General features: G+C 35.3%; 1 protein-coding gene across 1 annotated transcript in view; it reads left to right on the forward strand.

Annotated features, from left to right (window-relative positions):
- The window catches only part of SPAG17 (sperm associated antigen 17), a 97,198-nt gene that overhangs the window by 9,216 nt on the left and 64,284 nt on the right, over positions 1 to 23,698 (forward strand). Inside the window, 4 exon segments of the mRNA XM_026054285.1 lie at positions 8,542 to 8,673; positions 11,410 to 11,617; positions 15,160 to 15,354; positions 21,245 to 21,426. Of these exon segments, the coding sequence (XP_025910070.1) occupies positions 8,542 to 8,673; positions 11,410 to 11,617; positions 15,160 to 15,354; positions 21,245 to 21,426 (717 nt within the window).

Raw genomic sequence — 23,698 nt, forward strand, 5'->3', positions numbered from 1 at the left:
ACACTTAAAACTGCAGTATGTTTGAATACAATATATGCATTCCATATATGGAAGGTGTGTACCTTTTATCATTCATATACCTGTTTGTTTTGCATGTGTTCTATTAAGGTAGTAATGTGTGATGAAGATGTTCTCCTCTTACCAAATATGAAACTGTTTCACTTTCCAAACTTGAGCTCAGCCCTGGGAGATGCCGAACTGTGAAAGGGAGATATTCCTTCTCCCTTCATCTCCAATAAAGCTGACTCAAGTGTTCGCTGTGTTCTTTTCAATCTAGATGCTGCTGATGCCTGGTGGTTACACACCTCCCTTTTTAGGTTTACACTGTTCAGGCTTAGGCCTCAGATTTAGAAGAGGATTTCCATGAGAGTTAGGTCATTAGATACTCTGAGATTGTGTCCGTGTGTCCAAATTACCACTTAACTTTTCTATGTGTATTTAGCAATTTGTATTAAATTCCTTCAGGCTATTTTATGGTCTCTGGAATGGACTTGGTATTTTTTTTTCCAGTACATATCAAATATAAACAACATAAAATCTATGCATCCTAGTGTAGGAGCTCACAGTGTGCAAACTGGAAGATTGTATTAGCTGTCTCAGCTGTTGCTTTACTTAACTGCACCACTCTAGCTATGTTAGCCAAATTACTTTGTATGAATGAGTTTCCTAGTACATTCTTTCTAATTTGTGTCATTATTATTATGTCTTCTGCAAATCTTAAAATGACTCTCCATCATAACTGATAAAATGTTTAAATAGGTGTCATATGCTTCAGACCTCACAAGAAGCTCGCCTTTTGTGATGAATCTTTACATATTACTCCATTTTGAGACCTGCCAGTTGATGAATTTTCGTCTTTGACAGTGCTTTCTTAGCTTTGGATACTTGTCTCAAAATCAATAGTCAAAAAATACTTGCAGAATTCTATTTTTCATTATATCAACTTTTTTTTTTCAGCTAGAATTGTGTTCTTCCCAGGGAAAGTTAATTTTGACTTTATCAGATAAAGGTAGGGTGTTAGCTCTGTTTTTTTACGAAAGGACAAAATTGAATAGTTATAGAATTAATAGTTATTTTTCCCTTCTTTTATTTGTTGTTCCAGAATCCTACATTAGGATATTAGGGAAAAAAATATCAGACCCTCAGATATTCTGCAGCAATCAGCATTACACTATCAGTATTTTTAAAAAGTGTCTATGTAAATATATATATATATTTACACTATTAGTATTTTTAAAAAGTATGTGTGTGTAAATATATATTATATATATATAATATAAATATTCTGGTTATTCCCTTTTTTTAGCATTCATGTACCAGTAACTTTATTTGACTGGTTTTACAACTACCTGTGTGGTAAGAGTTAGTGAAAGTCAGCTAGTCATCTAAAAAGATTGAGCTACCTGTTTTAAAAATTACATTTACCTTACCTAGGTCTGATGAATTCTAGTATGTCTAGCTTTAAAAGTGGCCATTTTGCAACTTTCTATACATGCTTTGGAGATGCTTGATAAGCTTATTAATGATGTGCTGCAATCAGACCCTCTGTTGTTTTTCCAAATGCAGAGCAAAATGTTCATTGGTTAGCCCTGCTTTTCCTGCTTCTTTATTGACTGTTCTCCTTCCTGGAAGACGACATCTAAATGTTGTACCCTGTTCTGTAGAGGGTCACAGGTCTCACAGAACCAAAAATGAACATGGTAGTGTGAGCTTCAGTGAAAGGTCACTTCTTGAATCCTGCATCTTACATGATTACCTTTGGTAGAGGGAAATATGCAAAACTTGGAAAGATGGAAAAGAAGTATTCCTAAGTTTCCTGAAGTTGCCTGTGTTTTTGAGGTGCTTTGCAAAGTATGTGTCAAAATGCATAATTCTGCCTGCCACCCTCAAATACCTATCTGATTTCAGAGTAGTTTATCATATTTTGGGTGTGGGAAGACCTGACTATTACAAAGTTTGTTTAGCCCTCATGAAATATTCTTTTCATTATTTTCAGTGTAAAATTCTGGACAAGATTCATCCATGTCAGTATTTTGATTTTCTAAATGCTAGGATGAACAACAGCAGTGTCATGCAAACTATCTTCTTTTAGTGAGCGTGATCTCTTCACAGCCAGTTCAGTTTGCACTGCTGCTAGCTGAATAGGGATCATTTATGGTTGCAATGATTTTTTTTGGAGTCTATTCCACTCCAGGTCATAAATCCTTGGCATTTCCAGATGATCTGCCATCCATTTCCCCCATATGTAATTCTAAGATATTCCAGGATTTTCTGTATCTTGGTGATTTTACTAGAACTGATTGAGGAAAAAGCTACACATGCTTCTATCTGTCCTGCTCAGCTTAATATCTGGATACCTCATAATGCTTATCGCCAGGGAACTTTGAAACAATTGCTAATTGGTAAATTGCTGCAACACACCATTGCCTCTCTAGCACAAGTCATCAAGAGAATAGAACATCATTGCCAAGCACATTCCCAGAACTTGAACATCTTTACATGCATCTATTCTTCAATTGTTATTGCAGTGACAAAAAAAAGATATTAAAATTAATGCCAAATGACACCTAAAGAAAATGTCACTACTAAATAAAAAGTGTTTACCTGGATTTAGCTGTCCTTCTGGAGAGGTAAAGATCATTCTTAATTCTGTATCCTATATACTAGCACAGTGTGGATGCAAGTTATCTCACATAGCATAAGTGTATGAGCAGAGGAGTTGTTCTAAGCCTCTGCTGTAGCAAAGTTATTCTATTTCTAAAAATAAGAAACCATTCTTTTTCCTCATCACTCCAGCATGTATAAAACATTACCCAAAATAAAGATATACAGCCATGCTTTTGCATTACAACATATGATGCCACTGAAAAATCGAGAGAAGCATGTGTATGTACTCTGATGTGTTACCAAATTATGTGCAATTTGTTCCTTTTCCATTTCAAAATAGTTACTTTCTTCTTAATCCTAAATCTAGAATTCTAAAGACATTACTCTTTGTCTGAATTATTATTGTATTTATATTCATTATGATTATTTGACCTATGACCATACATAAAACTGAAAATCAGGAATGATATTTTTTTAGAAAAGGAATTTGACATCTTTAAAAATTATCCATCTGCTTAATACTAGCTTTAAAACAATGCTTGATCTTTTTACTGCTTAGATGATAGAATTTCCTGCATCCACACAACTTGATATAAAATTCCATGATTTTTCCCATTCAGATTTTGTTAAAATATTTATATAGCCAAGCAAACTGCAATTTAACCTGTGGCAATGTAATCGTTAAGTTTTCTAATGTAAATTTTTGTAATTAAGTTTGGTCTAATAAGCCAAAGGAAGTTCTGCTTCCTGTTTTATTGCCTTCAAAAATACTGGGTATCTATAATTGGTTAATAAAAGACAATAGATCATAAGACATGTCTTTCAAGTAGAACAACAGATCAGTCTTTATCACCAAAAATCATTGAAAAGTGCGAAAGAACTCTGGTGCAAGCTAGACCACGGTAGAAGGGTTCTATTTACTAGTTTTATGCTGCCAACAGTTCTGAGGAAAATCAGGCAAGATGTAGCTAGAATGATTGTGCCAACACAAGTGTTAATGAGACAGCTTTGCTGCTTAAATATTTTTTCTTACTTTTCTTTTTCAACTTAAATACAACTCTACCTTTTAAACTTCTGTCACTGATTGGGTTCTCTTCCTAGCCACATATAATATTAACAAAACATGACTAAATCATTCAGCCCTATAAGGTTCATTATGTGGAACTACTTGGCTGAAATAGTGGAGGTAATTTCATTCTTAGAAGTGCAAAATATTTTGCTTCTATAATAGAAAAGACTTGCTCGGCAGATTTACACCATTTAAATGTAAATAGATTAGATCAGAGCACTAATTTGCCCCTCCTGCTCACAAATCACAGCAACCTGGCCTGTCATCTCTTTGAAAGAGCACTGGGTTTTGTAGGAAGCCATTAAGGAATCACTTAGCATTTCAGCCCTTTCCTCAGTTAAAAGGTAATAATTGGACAGGTAGTTGAAGGAGCATAAGAGAGAATCTCCCTTACACTTAGGAAAACTCCATGCTAAGGCCTGATCTTTTGAACTACCAGATACTCATATCTTGTATTTCCTTCCCTTATATCAACCTGTCTTGTTAGCAGTTAGGTGCTCGGGAAAGCATGGGAGATAGTGAGAGCTCTTGCATGAGTTCTTTAATAAAGCCAAAGTAAAAATTAATCTTAATTTTTATGTAATATATTTTCTTATTTTTGTTTAAATTAGGCTATTTGCTTGTGTGCATTGCCTTAATATGATATTCAGGTACTTGCAATTTTAAGTACGATGTGCTGTATATCTTTAGAAAGTTCTCTTTCCGACAGCTGGGATTAAACCAAGTAAAGTAGCCTCTCAAGTTGCGTATTGTTTCTATAGCAAGATGCATAGAAAGGACAATTTAAAATGTTTATTTCAAAGTTTGTGTTAACCAGGTTAAGCTGTATAATTAATTGGCAAAACAGATTTGCTCGCATGAGGGACTGCTTATCTTTCCAGTGCTGCTGCTTTGAGAAGTAATAGAAAGGCAGATGTTTAGCGCATGAGCAAAGTATATGTTTGCTGAATAATGCTGAATACTTGAAAGCATCCCAGGCTCATTTTAGTTTATATGAAAATGAGGGTTTAGACAGAAACTCAGAGAGGCAGAAGAAGGCATAAAATCTACTTCAATAAAATTCATTTTTAAAATTCTCTGGAGTGCATGGTGGCAAAGCCTTTGTTAATTAATGAAAATGGCTTACTAGTTTAAGTTTCACAGACTCCCTTGACTCTACCTAAACTTTATATGGAGTTCTTTTTGGATATGACACTTAGTAATTTAGGTTAGTCTTCAAATTTGAATTCACTAGTGAAGGATGCTGAAATAAGCAGATGCTCTTTTGACAGGATAGGTGGGAAGAGATTCTGAGAAACAAAATTGAAATGAGGCAAATAGTCTAATAGAGACTTAATTGCCTATCAGCACATTGCAGGTATGATTTCAAATAAATCATTTCTGTCAGCTCAGTGCCTTCCAGGTACTGAGTACAGGAAGGTACATCTTCTTTCAGTAAGGTATAATAGTCAAAGAAATTACATCAGCAGATGCAGAAAAAAAAAATAGTAATATGTGTAGAGAAGCCCTCTTTGGACAAAATAAATTTACCCCTTGGTATGGTTCATGCAGTTTTATATTCCATAATCTGTCCTCAAAGTTCCTTGTGAGGAGTTCATGACAGTTACTAGACATTGAAACTATTTTTCTGCTTTTATTATGTTGCTCAAGAAAGTACATTTGAATAGTAAAGAAGAACTTGGTATCTGTAATCTATTGAACTTTTTGACAAATGGCTCTGCTGTAAAAGATACATTGCCTGCTTCAAATCGATTTCAACTGTGTCATCTATTAAGAGATTTGAATTAGTAAGGAGTCTTCTAGGAATCATTAGGAATGCAAGTCAGAGATAGGTGATGGCCTGGATTCTTTATAGTTTCAAGAGTGGGAGAAAACTCCATTTGAATGGAGAGAACTACACAATGAAATGGGTTCCCCACTGTTCGTAACAAGTTATGCTAGCTGCTTCCAAGTAACAATTGAGCAGTCAAAATTGATAAACCTATTTATCACTTTGAAATCTTTCCTGATTTATGATTTAGCAGCCACGCTGCTTCTTCCAAGAAGAATACCGTAAATACTTTAAATGTTTCCCTAATTTTTAAGATCCGTCTCCTACCTTAGTGATACCACTATATCCCAATAATACAGCATCTACTACAAGTGCTTGTACAGTATTTGAATGACTTGAAATCCATAGTTTCTGCACCAGGCAGCTAAATTGCTGTATGCTTCATAATGCTGCCATCTGAGATCAAATCTTGTATCACTGCAGCCTTTCTGCACTTCACAAGCATGACTCCTGCTGTGTGGGGAATGCTGACTTTCCTCTTCCTTTAAAGGAAAAGAGGCCCTATCTAAGCAAGTTTGCCTGTCCACGTTTCCATGGTTTCTCACATAAAAAAAAGGTCGTCGTTTTCATGATGAAGTGAAATCTAAATCCACTCCATAGTAGAAAAATCTTTGTGTAGATAGATTTCTACATGTACAGATACATCTATTTGTATTCCTACCCAAGTCCTTGTCTTTGTTTTATTTATTTATCTCTGGATTATAAGATGCTTATGTCAGGTGCCTGCATAAGTCCCAGGGCTGCAAAGTGCGTAAACATGCATCAGTGTAATAAACTGAGTAACGAATTTCTTTTATCTACTCTGCATGAATTTATCTATCCTTTGTCTTTACAGCTAGCAGTAGTGAAGGACTATTATTTTATTTGCTTATGCATGAAGCAGATTTTACATTCCTACATACAAAGCTATTATTAGCTTAGATATTGTACATTTGTGAAATTGTGAAAGTAATTGTGCAGAATAGAAATTGTGCAATAATTGTGCATAATAAAAAATAGTGTGCTCACGTTATCTTTGACTTATTTGTCTGACCCCTTTCCATAGTCTTATAATGTACTCTTGTAAAGTAGGGTTTGGTTTATACCTGCCAAACACTTCACTTAGAAAATATTCTAAGTGAATTATTTTTCCACTCACAGAGTGATTCAGCTCATTTTAGACTTTGGATAAGTCTCTTCATTTCTGCATTCTCTATCTACAAAATGCAAATAGTCAGAAGCATTGCATTTACCTGCAATGAGCTTTGAGCTTCTCAGGAATAATGTGTTGTAAAATTGTATAAGCATTCCTTCTTGCATGAATAATAAATGAGCAACTGCCACCAAGCCTGATGTTGTATATACCCTTTGGGAAACCTTCCAGCATCCCCCCAATTTACATTCTATTATGTATCAAGAAATGTGCTTTATATGACCAACTCATCTGGATTAGGCAATTGGGTTGCATCTCTCCATTGCCTTTTAACAGTATTTCTACAAAGAAGTATATGACAATTTTTCTTTCTAAGGGAAGCGGCTGTGCTATTTCTATTGAAATCTCTCTGTCACAACTCAGATTCTCGATGTGGCTAGTTTTAGGTGATGTTATTATTGGAATAACTAGTAGTTCTTAAGATTACTGTGACTTTGGATGTTTTAAAATCTGTTCTTAACATATCGTTGATGTTCTAACACTGAAGTCACTCAGAATCTTTGTGGAATCCTTTCACAGCTGGCTAGTTGAGATAGTGAGCAGAAAGTATTCTAGTTCACGATATGAATGATGGTAAAGCAAAACCATGATGTATTTTATTGTATGTAGAATAAGCAGATTGTGAGGTTTATTAGTGCTGAAAAGTCAGGAAGGATTTATAAATGCAATTATTTTGGTGGGTTTGTCTCCCTATTATGTGATATGGAAAAATCTGAATATTAAGAGATTCTTTTCTATGTTTTTCTTCAATTTCTATGGGACAGTATTTTCATTCAGAAAAGTCTGGATTCTATTTTGGCTTTTGTTTTATCCAGAGAACCATTTTTAGTGTCTGCATTTCTTACTCCAGATTTTACGTGGTTAGTGAAAATTCCTAAGAAGATGGACAAGAAACTATGACAGCTCAACATTAACTGTGTTGTTTGCATCAGACAAGACACAGTTCAGTGAGATGCAGTGTGCACCTACATTGTCTGAATGTTAGCAGGCAAAATTGACACCATATGTGCCCAACTGTAATTGCTCTGAGAGGGGAAAAGAGAAACATGTCAGAGCACTTGAGTAACACCTAATTCAGTTCATGGTTATAAATAAAGCTGATGGTTGCTTAAAAACAAAAGTAGGAAAATATTGTGGTTATATTATTCCTCAACAACGCTTCCTACATAGGTGAAGTTTATGACAGAGACAACACAAGTGAAAAGAAACACAGAACAACTTTTAATGTTATTTTTATGTTATTTTATTTTTTTCACAGTAAATAAAGTGGTTATGAGGCTCCAAGGAGAATGGCCCAGATGTTAGTGAGTTGTATGAAATTTAGTGGAAACAAGCTGTAAAAAACATAGTCATAAAACAGCCTGTCAATGCCACACATCTGGACAATGCAGCTGTATGTTCCTGCTACTGTCATCACCCTAAGAAAACTCAATAGCCTTATTTCACCCCAATTAGGCTGCATACCAGCAGAATCAGCATTACACGAGGAGGGGATGTCTTTACACCAAGACAGACCCTCTCAAGTTCCCTTTACAAAGTTTTTGTCTTTCATTCATGGCTAATGCCTCAGCCACCAGCTACTTTGTAAATAGTGCTCCAAGCTATTCCTGTTGATTTCATATTTACTATGCTTTAAAAAAAAAACTACTTTTATAGTAAACACTGTGAATCTGTTGACCTTTACATTAATTATATGAGTTCTTTTTGTTTTTCCATTCTAGATTTATCTCATGCCACAGCAGGTATAACATCACGTGTCTAACCAGAGGATCTTGGAAACCAAAGAATAACTGTGCATTTTATTAAAACTATGAGTAATTTGTTTTCTTTCTTTCTCTGAAGGTGACTGAAGTAGCTAAAGCTGTTATGGAAAGTGGAGAACAAATTCCTATAACACTAATCGGAAAGCTACTGAAATTTCAGCTGCTTTGCTTCAAGCAGAAGGACCTTCAGAGAAGAGAAGCTGAAAAGAAGGTACAAGAGTATGCCTTAAGGTGGATGGCTAATTAACTTCATCAAGGCACTTCCATTCAAGTGCTGTTTGCATAAATTCATCTTCCTCCTCATGTTTAAGTTTCTGTGTCCATAATTAAAGAAGCACCTAAATAGAAATGGAAATTTTCAGTTAATTAGATTTGGGGAAGAAACTCCCAGTTACCCAAATATAGCACTTGAGGAAAAAATAAAAAATTAGGAAAGAAAAAGTATTGTCCAGGGGGTACTAAAATATTGTCGCAGGGCTAGAATAGTGAGAAGAAATAATGTCCTAGCTAACTCACGACACTAGTAGAAAACATAGCTGAAAACTAGCTTTAGTGGAATATATATCTGAATATATAATACTGAAGTTAATTGCAAAACTATTTAACAGATGGTAGCAGATGGTAATGTAAACCACAGAAGCATATAAAGAATCTGTGGGAAAAAAAAAGCATTCTCAACCTGAAGAAGAATTGAAAGTATCAAGGTGAAGAGCGGATAGTTCATAATAGATGTGGAAGAAATGGCTTTTCACTTAGATATCAGTCAGTGCTGATGTGTGAACTGGAAAATAACATTTTAAAGTTTAAACATTAGACACTTCATTATTAAAATAAAACTTTTATCTGTGACTTTGGCAAGATTACTGTTGCTGGTTTGGCAAGATTACTGTAATTTTAACTATAATTTTATTTTCCTGGAGAATCAGAGAATAATCAATATTGAAGGCAGAAGAGTCTCTGAAATGTACAGTTTCTTCTCAGTTTTCAAAACACAGTCCAGACACATTTTTTTGCTCTCATTGGATTCTATTTATATGTGACAGATAAACGTAGCAGCAGCAGCCGCCGAAAGACCAAGGCGAAGTCAAGAATTGGCAAGAGGTTATAAGGATGTTCTGCAGTAGGGAATAAACAAAAAATGGCTTTTATTTTAGAATTCTATTTCTAAATTGTCTACAATAAAATATTTAGTCTTTTCTGACTACCTTTACAGTACACATTCCATTGACGACTCAAGGGTTGTAACAAGGAGATGTCTGAAAACTAACTGTCCATTGTTCTTTGAAATACAGTTAATAAAACAGATTGGCAAAATGAAAACAGCAGCAGAAAAATAAAAATAAAACATTATTTAATCTCTAAAATTTATGTATTTCTGTAAAAGCAGAAGCTTGTCACAGATTGACAAGTGTATGCATGTAAATTAATATTCAGAAAAGCAGAAATGCATCTGAAATGGAAAATTGTTTCAGATATTATGTTTGTGTAATATATAGTTTAAAATAGCAAAACTCTAGAACAGAAAACAAATGGAAGATGAAAAGCGCAACAGAAAGCTTCACCCTATAGGGAAAGAGAAATATTACACTGAGGGTGAGAAAATCAAAAGTATTGAAGAGGAGAGGTATTGATGGCAGCTGGCCCTTTTCAGCTGTATCTTAACAGAGGTGACTTTGCTTGTTTGGGATTTAATTACGTGAAGTATTTCAAATGCAATAAATCTGTTTTGAGCATTATAGACTGTTGATTGTGTAATGTGATTTGATACATTAACTAGTTTAGAACTCAAAATAATATCAAAATCTCTGGTGTTCAGTTTTCAGGGGAACAGTGTCAAAGGGAATAAATTTGAATAATTTATGAAAAAAATATGAAAAGTGATCAAAATCCACCACTCCACAGTATAAAAAGTTTAAGAATCTCTTGAAGGTATTTCTGAATGGTACAAAAATGAAATGCATGAATGAGGGAGGGAAAGAATTGAGCTTTGGTTTTGCTTTGGTATTAAATTTAAACTGGAGTCACCTTCTGCAGCCAAAAAGTCTGTTCTTCCATATGGGTCTAGGAAAAAAAATGTATAGTTTCAACTAATCTATCTCATTTGTACAGGGAGCTTTTCTCATTGCTTTTAATGTGACAGTAGTAGGGGTGGCAACAGAAAGTTAAGCTAATGTCTTTTAAAATGCTTGATTTAGCTTTGAAGTCCTTAAATGCTGTTCTTGTATAGTTATTGCGCTGTCATGCGCCTGGGTAGAATAAGGTGGAGATTTTCTTACCCTCTCAGCACCTCTCTTTGCCTCAGTATATTGTGATTTCTTTTAATTTTAGAGCAGCTCTGCATTTCCTGGATTTATAATGTAATGCTTTGGGATCCTTACACCATTCATTTTTCATTTTTTACCCTTATATTTCTGAGTAGAACTTAATGTAGTTTGTAAAAAACGAGAATGGTTGAGTAATAACTTGATATCTATATCAAAGACAAAACAATGTTAGTACTATTTATGCTATACTCAAGAGCATTAACAAAGATGGTAACAACAAAACAGAATTTTTTTTTTTGGCCTTATTTTCTTGCAGTTCAGTGAAAGTTTCCTCATAACACAAGTGCTGTAGTGGTAGTCCAAGTGAAGCACAGGAAACTCTCTCTCCTCCCTCTTCCCCTCCCCTCCCCTCCTACTAATATGCAATAATCTACTAATTGCAACCCCAAATAGTTCATTTTTAATTTGAAGTTTTAACACAAAGATTTAATAGGAATATAATAAACTGAACAATGTGCTTCAGAAGGATAAAGCAGAATGTTTAAGACAGCTGTACCTTAATAGCATTTTAATGGCTGACAGAAAAAACTACTCAAATAATATACTCAGCCATCAAAATTTCATGTCATTTTGCCTGTTTTGTACAAAGGCTATGACAAGAACTTTCTTTTTCATCTCATTAGGCAGAAGAAGAACGAAAAATGGAAAAAGACAAAGTGAAAGAGAAAACTAAAACTCCTGGCAAAAAGGAAAAAAAAGCCAATGCAAAGCTAGCTGAGAAAGAAATGAAAGGAAAAAAAATTGAAGTGGCCCCTCAAGCAGCAATTACTGTCAAAAAGGACACTAAATTAAAAAGACGCGGAGAAGAGGAACAGGAAGTCAAATATATTGGTATGTAAGAAAAAGAGCAGATAAGATTCTGATTAATATGCTAAAATGCTTCAAGCCCTGCATCTCATTTGGCATTTCACATTGATCTATGTTGGAATATGGAGATATATTTCATAATATTACATCATTGCCACTCTTCATTTGAGTAGGGCATAGTGTCCTGCTCAGAAGTAGGATAGATTATGCAATCCAAGGAATAAAATCCAGACGAGGTATATATATGTAGAATGTATATATGTGTGCATATATGTAGAATGACGAAATGTTTTGGCATATGCAAGACTTAAAAAAAGAAAAAAGCTAACAAATCCTACTTATCTTTTCATAAAAATTTCAGAACTAAATGCATTTGTGACAGTATCCAAAGGACATCTTTCTCCTAGTGTCATAGAGCGTAGCAAAACTGCACCATTGTTTGATTGTAAAGCCAGGTGCTGTACAAAGGGCCATATGATTTCATTTGCTATAAAAATGTGTAGAACTGAGACCTGAAGAAATTTACTCCGAAAGTGATCTATACAAGGTAAGGAATAGTATGCCAATCAGTGCTGAGAAAAAAAAGAAGTCCTAAAAAAAATTCCTAATACATGCCACCAATGTTTGTAAATGTCACTGGAACCCAAAATATTGGAGAATATACTTAGCTCTTCTCATTAGAGCAGGAATATTTTTAATTTGGAGCATAAGATATTTAGCTATGTTTAAATATACTGGATCTCATCTGCTGGGGAAGTATTCGCTGATTTTAGATTCATTATGTGTAATAATCTCCAATTAAACCACTTCTGACTTTCTGTACTCTTTAATCAGACCTTTATTTGTATCTTATTCTAGATCGATGATACTCTTCAAGCATCTAAAATACATCAGTACAGGTAGTAGAACAGATAGGAATCTTAATTGCTCTTGCTCAGCTGTACAGGAACAGAACAGCAGCTTTCTGATCAGAGCTTCTCATTTTCCTAGCTGAAACATGACTGTAATCATCATTATTTTGATTATTTTAATGATTTTCAGAAACTGATAAGTGTAAAAAATGCCTTAATGCCTGTAGAAATCCAAGCTAAAATTATCTGGAAAACTCGTGGCTTTGTGAAATCAGTAGCAAATATACTGCACAGAATGGCTTTGGGTAGTAGTAATGAGGCTCTGCTCGTCCCTACAGAGGCAATTTGGCCAGCTGCAACAATTTTGCTTCTTCCTGCTGCCTGATTAGCGGGCAGAAAAAGACAGGTGTCTCTATAAGTTATGAGATTTTTCCCCCATATCCAGACCTTGCTGCTTTGTTAGTTGCAGATAATGAACAGATATGCACTCCATGAAAAGTATCTTTGTTTAGCATACACAATATCAAGTCTTCAGATTTTTTGTTATGAATGACCAGCATTGCTATTAAACTGTGATCTCTGTTAACTGGAATTTATGTCATTGGTCCCAAAGAATTTTACAAAATGCATAGGAAGACTTAAAAGTCCCTTCAAAGAGAAGATCATGAAAGTATTGCTGAAGCTTCTGGAGATAACTCTAAACAAACATTAAGTATTGTAAAACTACTGTGTCTATTTCTTCAAGTCCACAGCAGTTAAGGTTCTCAAGGACCTTATGCTAAAGTTGTATTTTGTCTGTAGACAAAGTGGTGCCAGATGCACTTCTCAGTGTCAAAAGCCTGTAGATCCCTAAAAATTTTCTACCCAGGGCAACAGTACTTTCAAAGACCTTAATAACACATGTATTCCATATTTGCAAAGAACTATGTTCCTTAAAAGTTGATAACAGTGGAAATTCTTTTCAGTATTCTTTACTGTTTTAATGCAGCTATTTCAAGCAAAAGCAAAAGAGAAAACTCCTCTATTTTTATTTCAGAGAAGTTTGAGTTATTACTTATGTCTGTATCTAGAACCCAAGGACAATCTTTATCTCCTTCTGGTGGTAAAGAACAGCTTTTATCCTTCATCCCTAGTTCATTATTACATTTCTGAAATCGAATATTTCTCGTCTTGGATAATTTTTGCATTGATGGTCTGGTTTTGGATTATTTGCATTGATCTTTTGATCCACTTGAATTTGAATTAGTCATTGATTAAAAGAACTGTTTGACTATTCTGAACAGGTCATTATTATTAGCATAATCATAACTATCACTGTTGAATGGCTGGCAATCATCATGTATGCAGGAGTTTTGGATCTCCTCATGTCTCTCATCTCTACTACTACACAGATATCCTCTTTTGTTAAAAATCATGAATATTCAGTTATTATGTGTGTTAATGCTTTTTTTTTTTCCCAAAGTTTTGAACATATAAGGGAGGAAAGTTCCCTGGAAATATTGTGATTATCCCTTCAACAAAAGTAGCCTGTAAAAGTTTTTCTTTGCATTCAAGTTGAATTAGGGAACCCACAGATATATTTTGATATTGTAATCCAGAATAAGCTTTCTGCAGCAAGAAGCAATAATTTCTGAACAAATAAGTACCATGAGCTGAGCAGTGGTTGAAGGGTGAGCTGCATTAAAATACATTTATCTCCTCAGGATACTCTGTATTAATTATAAATGTTCCACAGTCAGTAGAGTGATACGGGAACTGCAGTAAGCAGTCTCCATTGTCTTGAAATAGATATTCAAGTAGAAATGCCTGATACTTACCTGCATACCTGTTTTATATCTGTTTTTCATGAACTGTAAAGGGAATCTACCAATTAACTTTGACTACAGTCAAGCTTTTAGTAGATTTTTTTTACATGATAAAATGTTTAATCTTTTACTTTGATAGCTAAAACTTAAAATATTTTCAACTTGCTGTGTATATTTCTACAAAAATAATAAACGTAAAGAAAGTGGCCACTCCATGAAACTTCTCATCTTTACATGAGGATAAATTTTGGTATGTCTCTTGCCAAACAGAAAAACAATCATAAGTTGGTATTATCAACTCTGGGGTTTTGGCAGAAAGCCACCTAGCAAACATGAATCTATTCGATGGAGAGCAGTTAGCAGTGAAACAAATCATAATTCAGACAGTCCTTCAAAACTGTCATAGATGACACCATCTCTCAGCTACGATGCACTGACTTGCTCTGTGTATGTGGGTGCATGCTTTTATGTATGAGATGAAATATTCCAGATGAAATAGGAAAGCTTAAACTAGAGCATATTGTAATTTTCTTAAAGAGAACCAACTGCAAAAAATGCTGCAACAACCACTAGCGTTTTTGCCTCGATAGGTACACATTATTTCCTGGTGCTTCTTCAAACAAGTTTTCATTCCAACTTGTAATTTTTCTGCTTAGTTCTATGTGAGTTGCTACAGAAGAATTCTGTAAATCAGTAGTAGTAAATTTAATAATAAATATAAATATATTAAATCTTAATATATGAATATTGTAAGTATATTTTTAAGGGTGTGTAATTATCTGAATGAATTTATGAAAGAACTGTTTCTGTGATCTTAGTTTATACTATACCTATATGATCAAGACAAAACAGAATTTTGTGTAGGTGTAAAATCCTCTGCTCTAAACTGCTTTTGTTTTGTTTTGGACAGATGATGAACCAGATGATGGTGCCCATCACTACTTCATAATTTTGGATTTCCACAACCCTCAGTTATTGCCAGTGCTATCTGAGCTTGGGGTCAATGTTTCAAGTGTGATTAGGATTTCTTCTGAGAATTATGAACCGCTGCAGACATACTTGGAAGAGGCTAAACTTCAAGAAGAATCTTTACTTTCACCTGAAGGTAATATTGTAATAAGAACATGTGTCTTGAAAAATTGTGTAGAAAGAGGACTATTTTATTTCTTGCCAAGACTATTTCTGATATATTTTTACCTCTCTCTGTGCTTTGTGCTTGCACATACTACTTGTGAGCAGCAATGCAAAAATGATATAGGTAACCAGGCTTGCCTTTGCTAGATAGCATTAACAAGGATGGCAGTAACAAGGACTGAGGCTTGTCAAGGCAAGTCAGTGGCAGCAGTTATCTCTCTGTGCAGTAATCAGCAGAGAACAAGGACTAACACTTTACCAAATATCCATACTTTTATACATCATTAGCCAGGAATGTTTGTTGTTAAGAAAACTTGGGTCATTTGATCATTTCAAGGTAAGTGCCTAGCTAGCCGTGTTGGGACTGTTGCCCCAGCCCCCAACAGAAGAAGTTGCCGCAGATTATCACTTTGCAATGATACAGCCTGGGGCTGGTTAACTGCATAGTGCCACTGTTGAAAAAGACCTGTGATACTGGTGGACAGCGAGCTAAATGTGAGTTATTGATTAAAGCTAATCATACTGGGCTATTTTTCTGGGTAACATAGCCAGTAGATCAAGGGAAATGATTATTCCCTATTACTTGGCACTCATGAGAGTTTTGGACTCCACAGTAGAAGAAATGTAAAGATAAAATTGAATGAGACCAGCAGTCACTGAGATAGTCAGGGGACTTGGAGCACTTGCCCTGTGAGGAGAGGCTTAAAGACTTGAGCTTGTTTAACCTGGGAAAGGTTTATGGGACAACTCATACTATTCTTCTGATACCTATGGGAGGATTATCAAGAACAGAGCAAGACTTCACTGAGATTTATGGAAAGACAAAAAGAAGTAATGGTCATGAATTAAAATGGAAGGTTCTGATGAGACATAAAGAAAGATTTACCCTGAGGCTAGTTAAACACCGGTACAGGTTATTCAGAGAGGTTATGGAATGTCTGTCTTTGTAGGTCCAGGTGAACTGGACAATAGCTTGAGACACCTGGTCTCAATTCAGTAATGACCTGATTTGAGCAGAAAATTGAGATCCCGACCAACCTAAATTGTTTTAGCTATACATCCAAGTGAGGTGATAAAAAGCTGGAAGAGAGAAAAGTGAGTGTGGTAGCCATAATTCTCCATGCAAGTAATGTTTGATTAATTGTGATTCTGATTGTAAATGTACATTATGACTTTTTGTGTTAAAAACATTGTGCAAGATTTCCTGGGAAATCCCTTATTACAGACTCTGATGCTGCTGTGATGGCACAGGCAATCCAGTAAAGATTGCAGGGGAGGAATAGTGCCCTTGGGTATGTTGGTCAGGAAAGACTTATAGGGACAGTTTATGTGCGCTGATGGACGTGGACAGGATGCTGTGAACAAGTACAATTCTGATCATGATGTATGCAAACCATCTACCTGTGATGTGAGTGTTGTGAAGACTGTATTAGGATTCTGCTCTCATTTCTGTTGACCAGAACAGATATAGCTTTACGGCAAATTCTAAAGGTTGGATTGTACAGGCACTAGGGAATTTGATCTTAAAGTGCCATTGAAGGTAAACTGACAAGATCATATGGATTTAGTCTTTAAGACTTAAGCCATCCAGAATCTGCTAATGGCCTCAAAGTCATGTTTGAATTTGTTTGACAAGCTTTGTTGTTTGTACAACTAGTTGATATGCTTAATGGGGAGTTTAATATTTCTTCACTACAAATATCAGTTGCAGAAAGCTAATGACTATTATTACACACAAGTAATACTGGTAACAGAGAAATAAGATACCAATGTCAAACTGGGTGGGAACCAGTAGAGTATCTGAATACCACTTAAGTAATGTAGAGAAGTTTTCAGATCAACTGATTTAGATGAACTTACTGCATCCTATTTAAAGATGTCTGCCATTCTCATTTATGTTAAAGAACTTGTAAGAACAAGTGAGACAGTGGAAAAAGAGTTGGGAAGAACAGGAAAAGAATCACAACTAGACAAGGGACTGTAATCAGCTTAATTTCTGTTTCTGCAAAAATACTGGTGTTACCGTTTGAAGGGGAGCAAATACGGTAAGAGATGTGAACCAGCTGATGTCCGTAGGCTAGAGGAACTGGGGGCAGCTGAATTCATCTCTTAAAAGGGATGCCAAATAGTGTGGTAGCTATAGGCCTGACTGGCTGCACCAGATTCGCGACCAGTCTTTTCACTATAGGTCCAGCCACATCCAAAATGGTAAGTTCACCAATAGCACTATTTAATTCAAATGCAACATTTGCTAAGCAAATGTCAAATGTCAGTAAAGGATTTTCTCTACTACAACACTGAACTTTTAGCTAGCTCTTATGTACAAGTGCACAATAATCTTTCACCCTCATCCTCAAGAATTCTCCCAGATAGCATCCCAACCCAAGGGAAGAGCTCTCCACTGCAGATTCACTACTTCCAAGGAGAACCTAGCTCAAATTTGGAAGTCCTTTGGTTAATTTTATGCCCTAGTCAAATCAGAATGTGATCAACATGGTCCTCTTCTGTGCTACGATTGCGGTTCATGATTAGATAGACTGTAGGTAACCACTCCCCCTGTGTCGATACAGTTGAAGTGCACCTGTTGTGTGTTAAAAGGGCTGCACCTCTCTCACAACTGGCTTGCAGTTGCGTGTGCACAGTCATTGATAAGAATACCCTTCTTCTGCAGGAAAAAGGGGTGGAAGTGCACCTACCACAGCTAGAACAAATGATTTATAGCCACTCAGAAGAAAAAGGAGGAGGTGTAAGAACTTACATTATTCAAGAACAAATCACATCAGATAAATTTAATTTCTTTACACAATAAAGTACTGATCCTGTTGAGCAGAGGAGAAGTAGTATATGTGATATACTTGGATTTTAGTAAGGCTTTTAAGGTTATTGCACGTGATCTACAGTAGGCAGGGAAGATGCAGCTGAAAATAATACACAATAGGTGCACTTTGGAAAACTTTAGCCCCTACAGAATAGCTGTCAAAAGTTTACTGTGAAAATAGAATGATGCATGGAGAGGAGTTGTAAGGGTATTTATGCTGGTTTTATTTGATATTTTCTCTGATACTGGAATAAGAGTATGTGATTCAAATGCGAACAGATCTTGATAGAATGGAAAAAAATTATCTGAACAAAAGAGTATTCTGTTTAATGTGGACAACTATGAGGTAGTATAGTTATAAAGGAATGACAAAATGCAGAAATACAGGCTAGGAAATACCTGGCTGGATGACAGGTTTGTTAAATAAGCTATTATGTTAGACTGGCAAATTAAACATAAGCAGTCAAACATCTATACCACTAAATATGTATCACTAAAAAAAATATCACCTGCAGGTTATACATGAGAATATGGTCTAAAAAATACCTGAAGTAATCTTATACTGCTCAAGAGTGAGGTCGGACCTCAGAAGATGTGTGTGTCAATCACAAGATTCCAAGAAATAAAATGATTAGTGATCCTTAAAATGTGATCTGTGGGAAAAAAAATGACATAGTTGTTATCCTTAAGTTAAGAGAAGGCTGAAGGGAGTCAGGTCAAACATGGCAAGTTTTCATGTATATAAAGGAATAGAAAGTTAAGGATTTAAATTGTAATTGAGAAAATCCAATTCATCAAGAAGAAATTTTCTGTGGGTGAGACTGAATACTCACAGGCCATGGAGGAGGGAACATAGCTTTCTTTCCCCCCCCTCCACCCCCCTTTCTTGGTGTCTAATGGCTTTCATTTTGTGTTGTCAACTGCTGTTTATATCCTTTTGTATGCTTAGTTTTGTATTCCTCTGATCTCTCACATAGCTTTTCCACTATTAATTCAACTTTCTGAGTTACTGTTCGGAACTAAGAGCACTTTCTCAGTCTGACCAAATGGATTTTTTTTTCTATCTGCTGAAAGTAACTAATTTGACACATACATCATAATGATCCTAGGATTCCTGTTTTCATGTTTATGGTAGAAAATTGCTGTGGAGTTTATTAGTATACACCAGATGCTTCTCTTCCAACATTTTCAATTAATATGATTATAAAAAGGGAGTTTTGATCCAAAATCAGGTAGAGTTAAATACTTTCTCATTTCTGTCACTGCAGACTTCAAGGTTATTCAGTTATTTTATGGAACTGTCCCAACTCTCCTCTTCATTGACAGTATCTCCCAACTCCTGTAGCTTCCTTGGGGTTATTTACTAAAGCTTCTATTTGTTCTGAGATTTTATACTGAGAAAATGTACGTTAGAAAAGAAATGCCTTCGAAAAGCAGGAATAAGAATGAGGTTGGGACAGTATTCAAAGACCAATTGATCCTAGTGATTGATCCTGGGAAGTTGTAGTGTCTGGTGAAGTGGAAAAGACAATTTTTAAACCTAAAAATAGTAAAATATTATTATTCTACTGTAAAATGGGACTTTCTGTCTACAGTGCTAGTAGCACAGTGCCATTCTTGTTTCATTCAAAAATGCAAAGAGGTTGATCCATGACTGAGCAGCCCTCGATACTGCCAAGACCAGCTTTGAAAACCAACCTTGCTAGGGGAACGTTACCACAGAAGAGATAATGTCCTGAATTACATGGTATCAATCATGAGCAGCTGGAAAAAAAAAAAAAAAAAAAAAAAAGTGGAGACTGTGATGAGCAATTAGCAGCACAAAACTCTCTAGAGTCAAGTGAGCATCTAGACAACATTTCTGTCTCCATAAACTGTTGCCTAAAGAGTAGTAAAAGGAAAAGAAAAGTAGGAAAAGAAGAAAGGCAAGAAAACAATAGGAGAAAGGAAAGTGCCCTCCCAACTATCACCTCACTTATTTTCCAAGTATTTTCAAGTCAGGGGATTTTCCTGATGTCTTTTGTCTTTTTAGTACTCTTCAGTGGATTTGTTTTATTTATTTTCTAATTAGTCTCCACTTGAATTCATGTGAATTTCTTCTACCTATAGAACCTTCTGGCAGACTTCCCAGGCCGCCTGCCCTTCTGCAGTCACTTTAAGATACATATACTTAAAGATATAGCTATTTTATAAGTTAATTAGCCATCATTTTTGATGGCTGTTACAGAAGGCATATATAATTTTTGAAAACTATAAAGAGGCTAAGTATTTTTAGAAGATTCTACAGCCTTATGGATTTGTTTTATTTTAAACCCATGAGGAGACTGAAATTATGCTAGCAATACATTTGGCCATGATGCTCAGATATTAGTTGTGCTGAGAACTCACAGGTCCAAATGAAAACAGAATACTGCAGGTTTATTGTCCCTATATCTCTTAAATTTAAGCTATTAAAAGTATTGTTGATTCTTTGATTCCAGAGCATGGTTTGCCTTAGTGGTGGCATTAAGAGAGACCTCAGGTTTCTGTATAGTCAGAGCACCTTTGAAAATTGATCGCTACAGCATTACAGTACAATACAGATGGAAACCATACAGTTGCTAATCTAACTATTCATAGTTCTGCTGTACCTTAGTCTTTTTTGTTCTTTTTTTGGGGGGGCGGGGAGAAGGGGTAGAGAATGGACAGGGAAGAATGGAGTGTGGGGTGGATAGTGGTAATAATACAGCTTGCTTAAGCTTATGTTTCTAGAGCAATTTGGACCAGTTACTGGCCTCTTTGAAATGTTTAACATAGGATTTTTTCTGTCTTTGGTTTTTATTTTTTCCTCCCTAAAAAAATTGCCATGTTTTGTTGAGGCTTTTTCTTCCTGGACTTCTTTAAGCCTAAAGTTGGGGAGTTGTTTGTTTGGTTTTTTTTTTTTTTTCTTCTGAGTCTGTGAGAATGGAAATATTTTAACAGTACTTACAGAAGACTAATAATTTATGCTTTCTGTAAAAGGAGGACTTTGTACACTAATTTATCTAATATTTACACATTTTAGTTGTAGAAACAGAGAAAAGAAAGAGGGATGAAGCTATCAAAGACCTGGAAACGTTTTGGAAATACTTGGAGCCAATTCTAAACAGTGGAAAGCATGGATCAAGTCTCTTTGATGTTGCCAGACTTCATCACCTAGTTAAGGAGAGCTCCTTTCCCACTGTTTGGTCTGACAGTGAAATGCTGGTCAGTAGATTACTTTATCACAATGTATCAAATTGTATCACGTATTCAGGTTTGTAAGATTTAGCATCAATTTAGGAAAGGTGAGAATTTGACTTTGTCATCTATGAAGCAGATCTTTTATCTTGCTGCACTTCAGAATCTGAATCTGAAGTGCAGCAAGATAAAAAGGCCCACTGTCTTCTGGTCTACGATGGCAGCAGTAAAAACCATAAATTGCTAAAACAAAATAAAGCAACATTCCATAATTTATCCTACTGCATTTTTGGTTTCTAGTCATAGGTTTAAAGGAGAGACTACTGTCTCTGGGCATTTATTTATACTATATTAAATCTTACATATAAAAGTCTTGTGAGCTAGGAAGTATCTTTAATCCTGAAGGGGTCAAAAACGATTTTGTCTAAATCTACAGTGGTTTCTAAGGCATTCATTCATGCCTCAGTTGCAGAAGCATGTACAGTTGCCATGGTAATATTGATGTGGTGTTATGAAGTTTATTTTGGGAAAGAAGTTCTTTAATCCTGCCTATCTTCTTCAGAATCACTTCTAGGGAATTGCTGCAGGTTACAAGTATCCTCTGAGCAATTATCCTTACTGAAATAGAAAACGTATCTGTCACTGATTTTTTTTTTTCTAGCAGGTTGTAGTTATGACTTCACATTCTTCCATAACTCAGAATTCAACAAACTTCTAAAGTAGGCACATTTACAAATAAAAATGAAGGAAGCAATAAATGAGAAGAGCATAGGTCATGAAGTTGTCATGTGCATCTGTTCTGATCTGCTTTGGAGACATTTTGAGTCCTAGCTTGATGAATCTCTGAAGTCCAAGATACAGAGAACTCTTATGATGCCTTTAGACATGTATAGACATTGTATAGATAATATTATAAATAAAAAGTCATTTCTTTTTTCACATTTCATATCACATTTCAATCACATTTCAATCTCCTTTGTCCAAGTGCCATGCTCATAGTTAGACTCAGAGAACTTTCTTTTTGATGAGCCTCTGTATCTGTTCAGAGGAGCGAGCAAACAAATTGGATCATAAATCTGTAATTACACAGATGTCATTGATATTAGATACTCTGACTAGCTTTTTTTCTTCTGAAGTTTCATAATTTCTATTCTGTCTTCTGGGGTCTTGATTTCTGCTTTTTAAGCTGCTGCTCCTGTGATAGCAGTTGGATTTCACTGAACTGATTGTTACTACCATAAGCAGCAGCTCTCCAGTCACTCTCATTAGATTTTACACAGAATCATTCATGTTTGTATTTGTCTTTATCATAGCTCTTTGGGAGGAAAGGAAGGAAAAACATGCACTACAGTGATTGTTGTAAGCAAACAAGAAGAAAATGGTAGAAGAATATACTGACTTGTGCATTTTTTTGTGTGTGTGTGACTTGCTCTAATGTTTTCATAGTGTGCAAGGTATGAGCAACCTTCTTAATCCAAGAGGCTTCTCTTTCTTTCATGAAAGCAAAATGGTCTGTTACAATAGGCAACAAAAATAATTGTCTAAAATTACCATCATTACAGCTTTCCTGTAATGTCAAGGAAGTACAAAAGAAGAATACGGCCAGTTAAGGCCACTGAAATTTGAGGCATGTGGCTCCAGGCAGGTTTTTGGTACATAGGTAAAACAATTAAAATTCAAAATAGTAGCTAGCATTTGAATTTTATTCCTTTTGAGCCTAAGTGCTATCCACAGTATAACATCTTAGTTGCCTTGACTCTTTCATTGACAATTTTTTGCAAATACAACTTTCTGCCTTTTAAAGTTAGGATTATATGGTGATGTTTTGTTGCTTGTACTGCTTTAGAATGCAGAGTCAAGGTCTTGAGGTTTTTCTTCATTTTGGAAGGGCAACAACAGTGAAGTGTGTCGCTGAGTTTTTTGGTTTTGTTTTTAAACTTTTTTCCTTCTAGGGCAGAGGAATATTTGACATTGCAAATACACCAATAGAAACTTGTATGTATATGATATAGAAGATACATCTTCCCTGTTTCTTCTCATCCAAAATAGGACTTACTTTCCTGTTATAAGAGAGTAGAAGGGCTGCTGTTAAGTTCAGATAGGCTTCATTAAAAACAGCTATTGGACAACACTCAGTCTTTACTGTGGCATGATAATCATTAAACAAGTGAATATGATGCCCTTTTTCTTAGAATTACTCTATAAAACATTTTGAAATAGTGGAGAAAAAGACCCCTAGCAGATTTTTAAACAGCTGTTGGTTGGAAAACTAGAGTCCCTCAGCTAAATTACGTGACAC

This window comes from Nothoprocta perdicaria, unplaced genomic scaffold (assembly GCF_003342845.1).
Source record: "Nothoprocta perdicaria isolate Ctin4 unplaced genomic scaffold, notPer1 scaffold_120, whole genome shotgun sequence".
Taxonomy (NCBI): domain Eukaryota; kingdom Metazoa; phylum Chordata; class Aves; order Tinamiformes; family Tinamidae; genus Nothoprocta; species Nothoprocta perdicaria.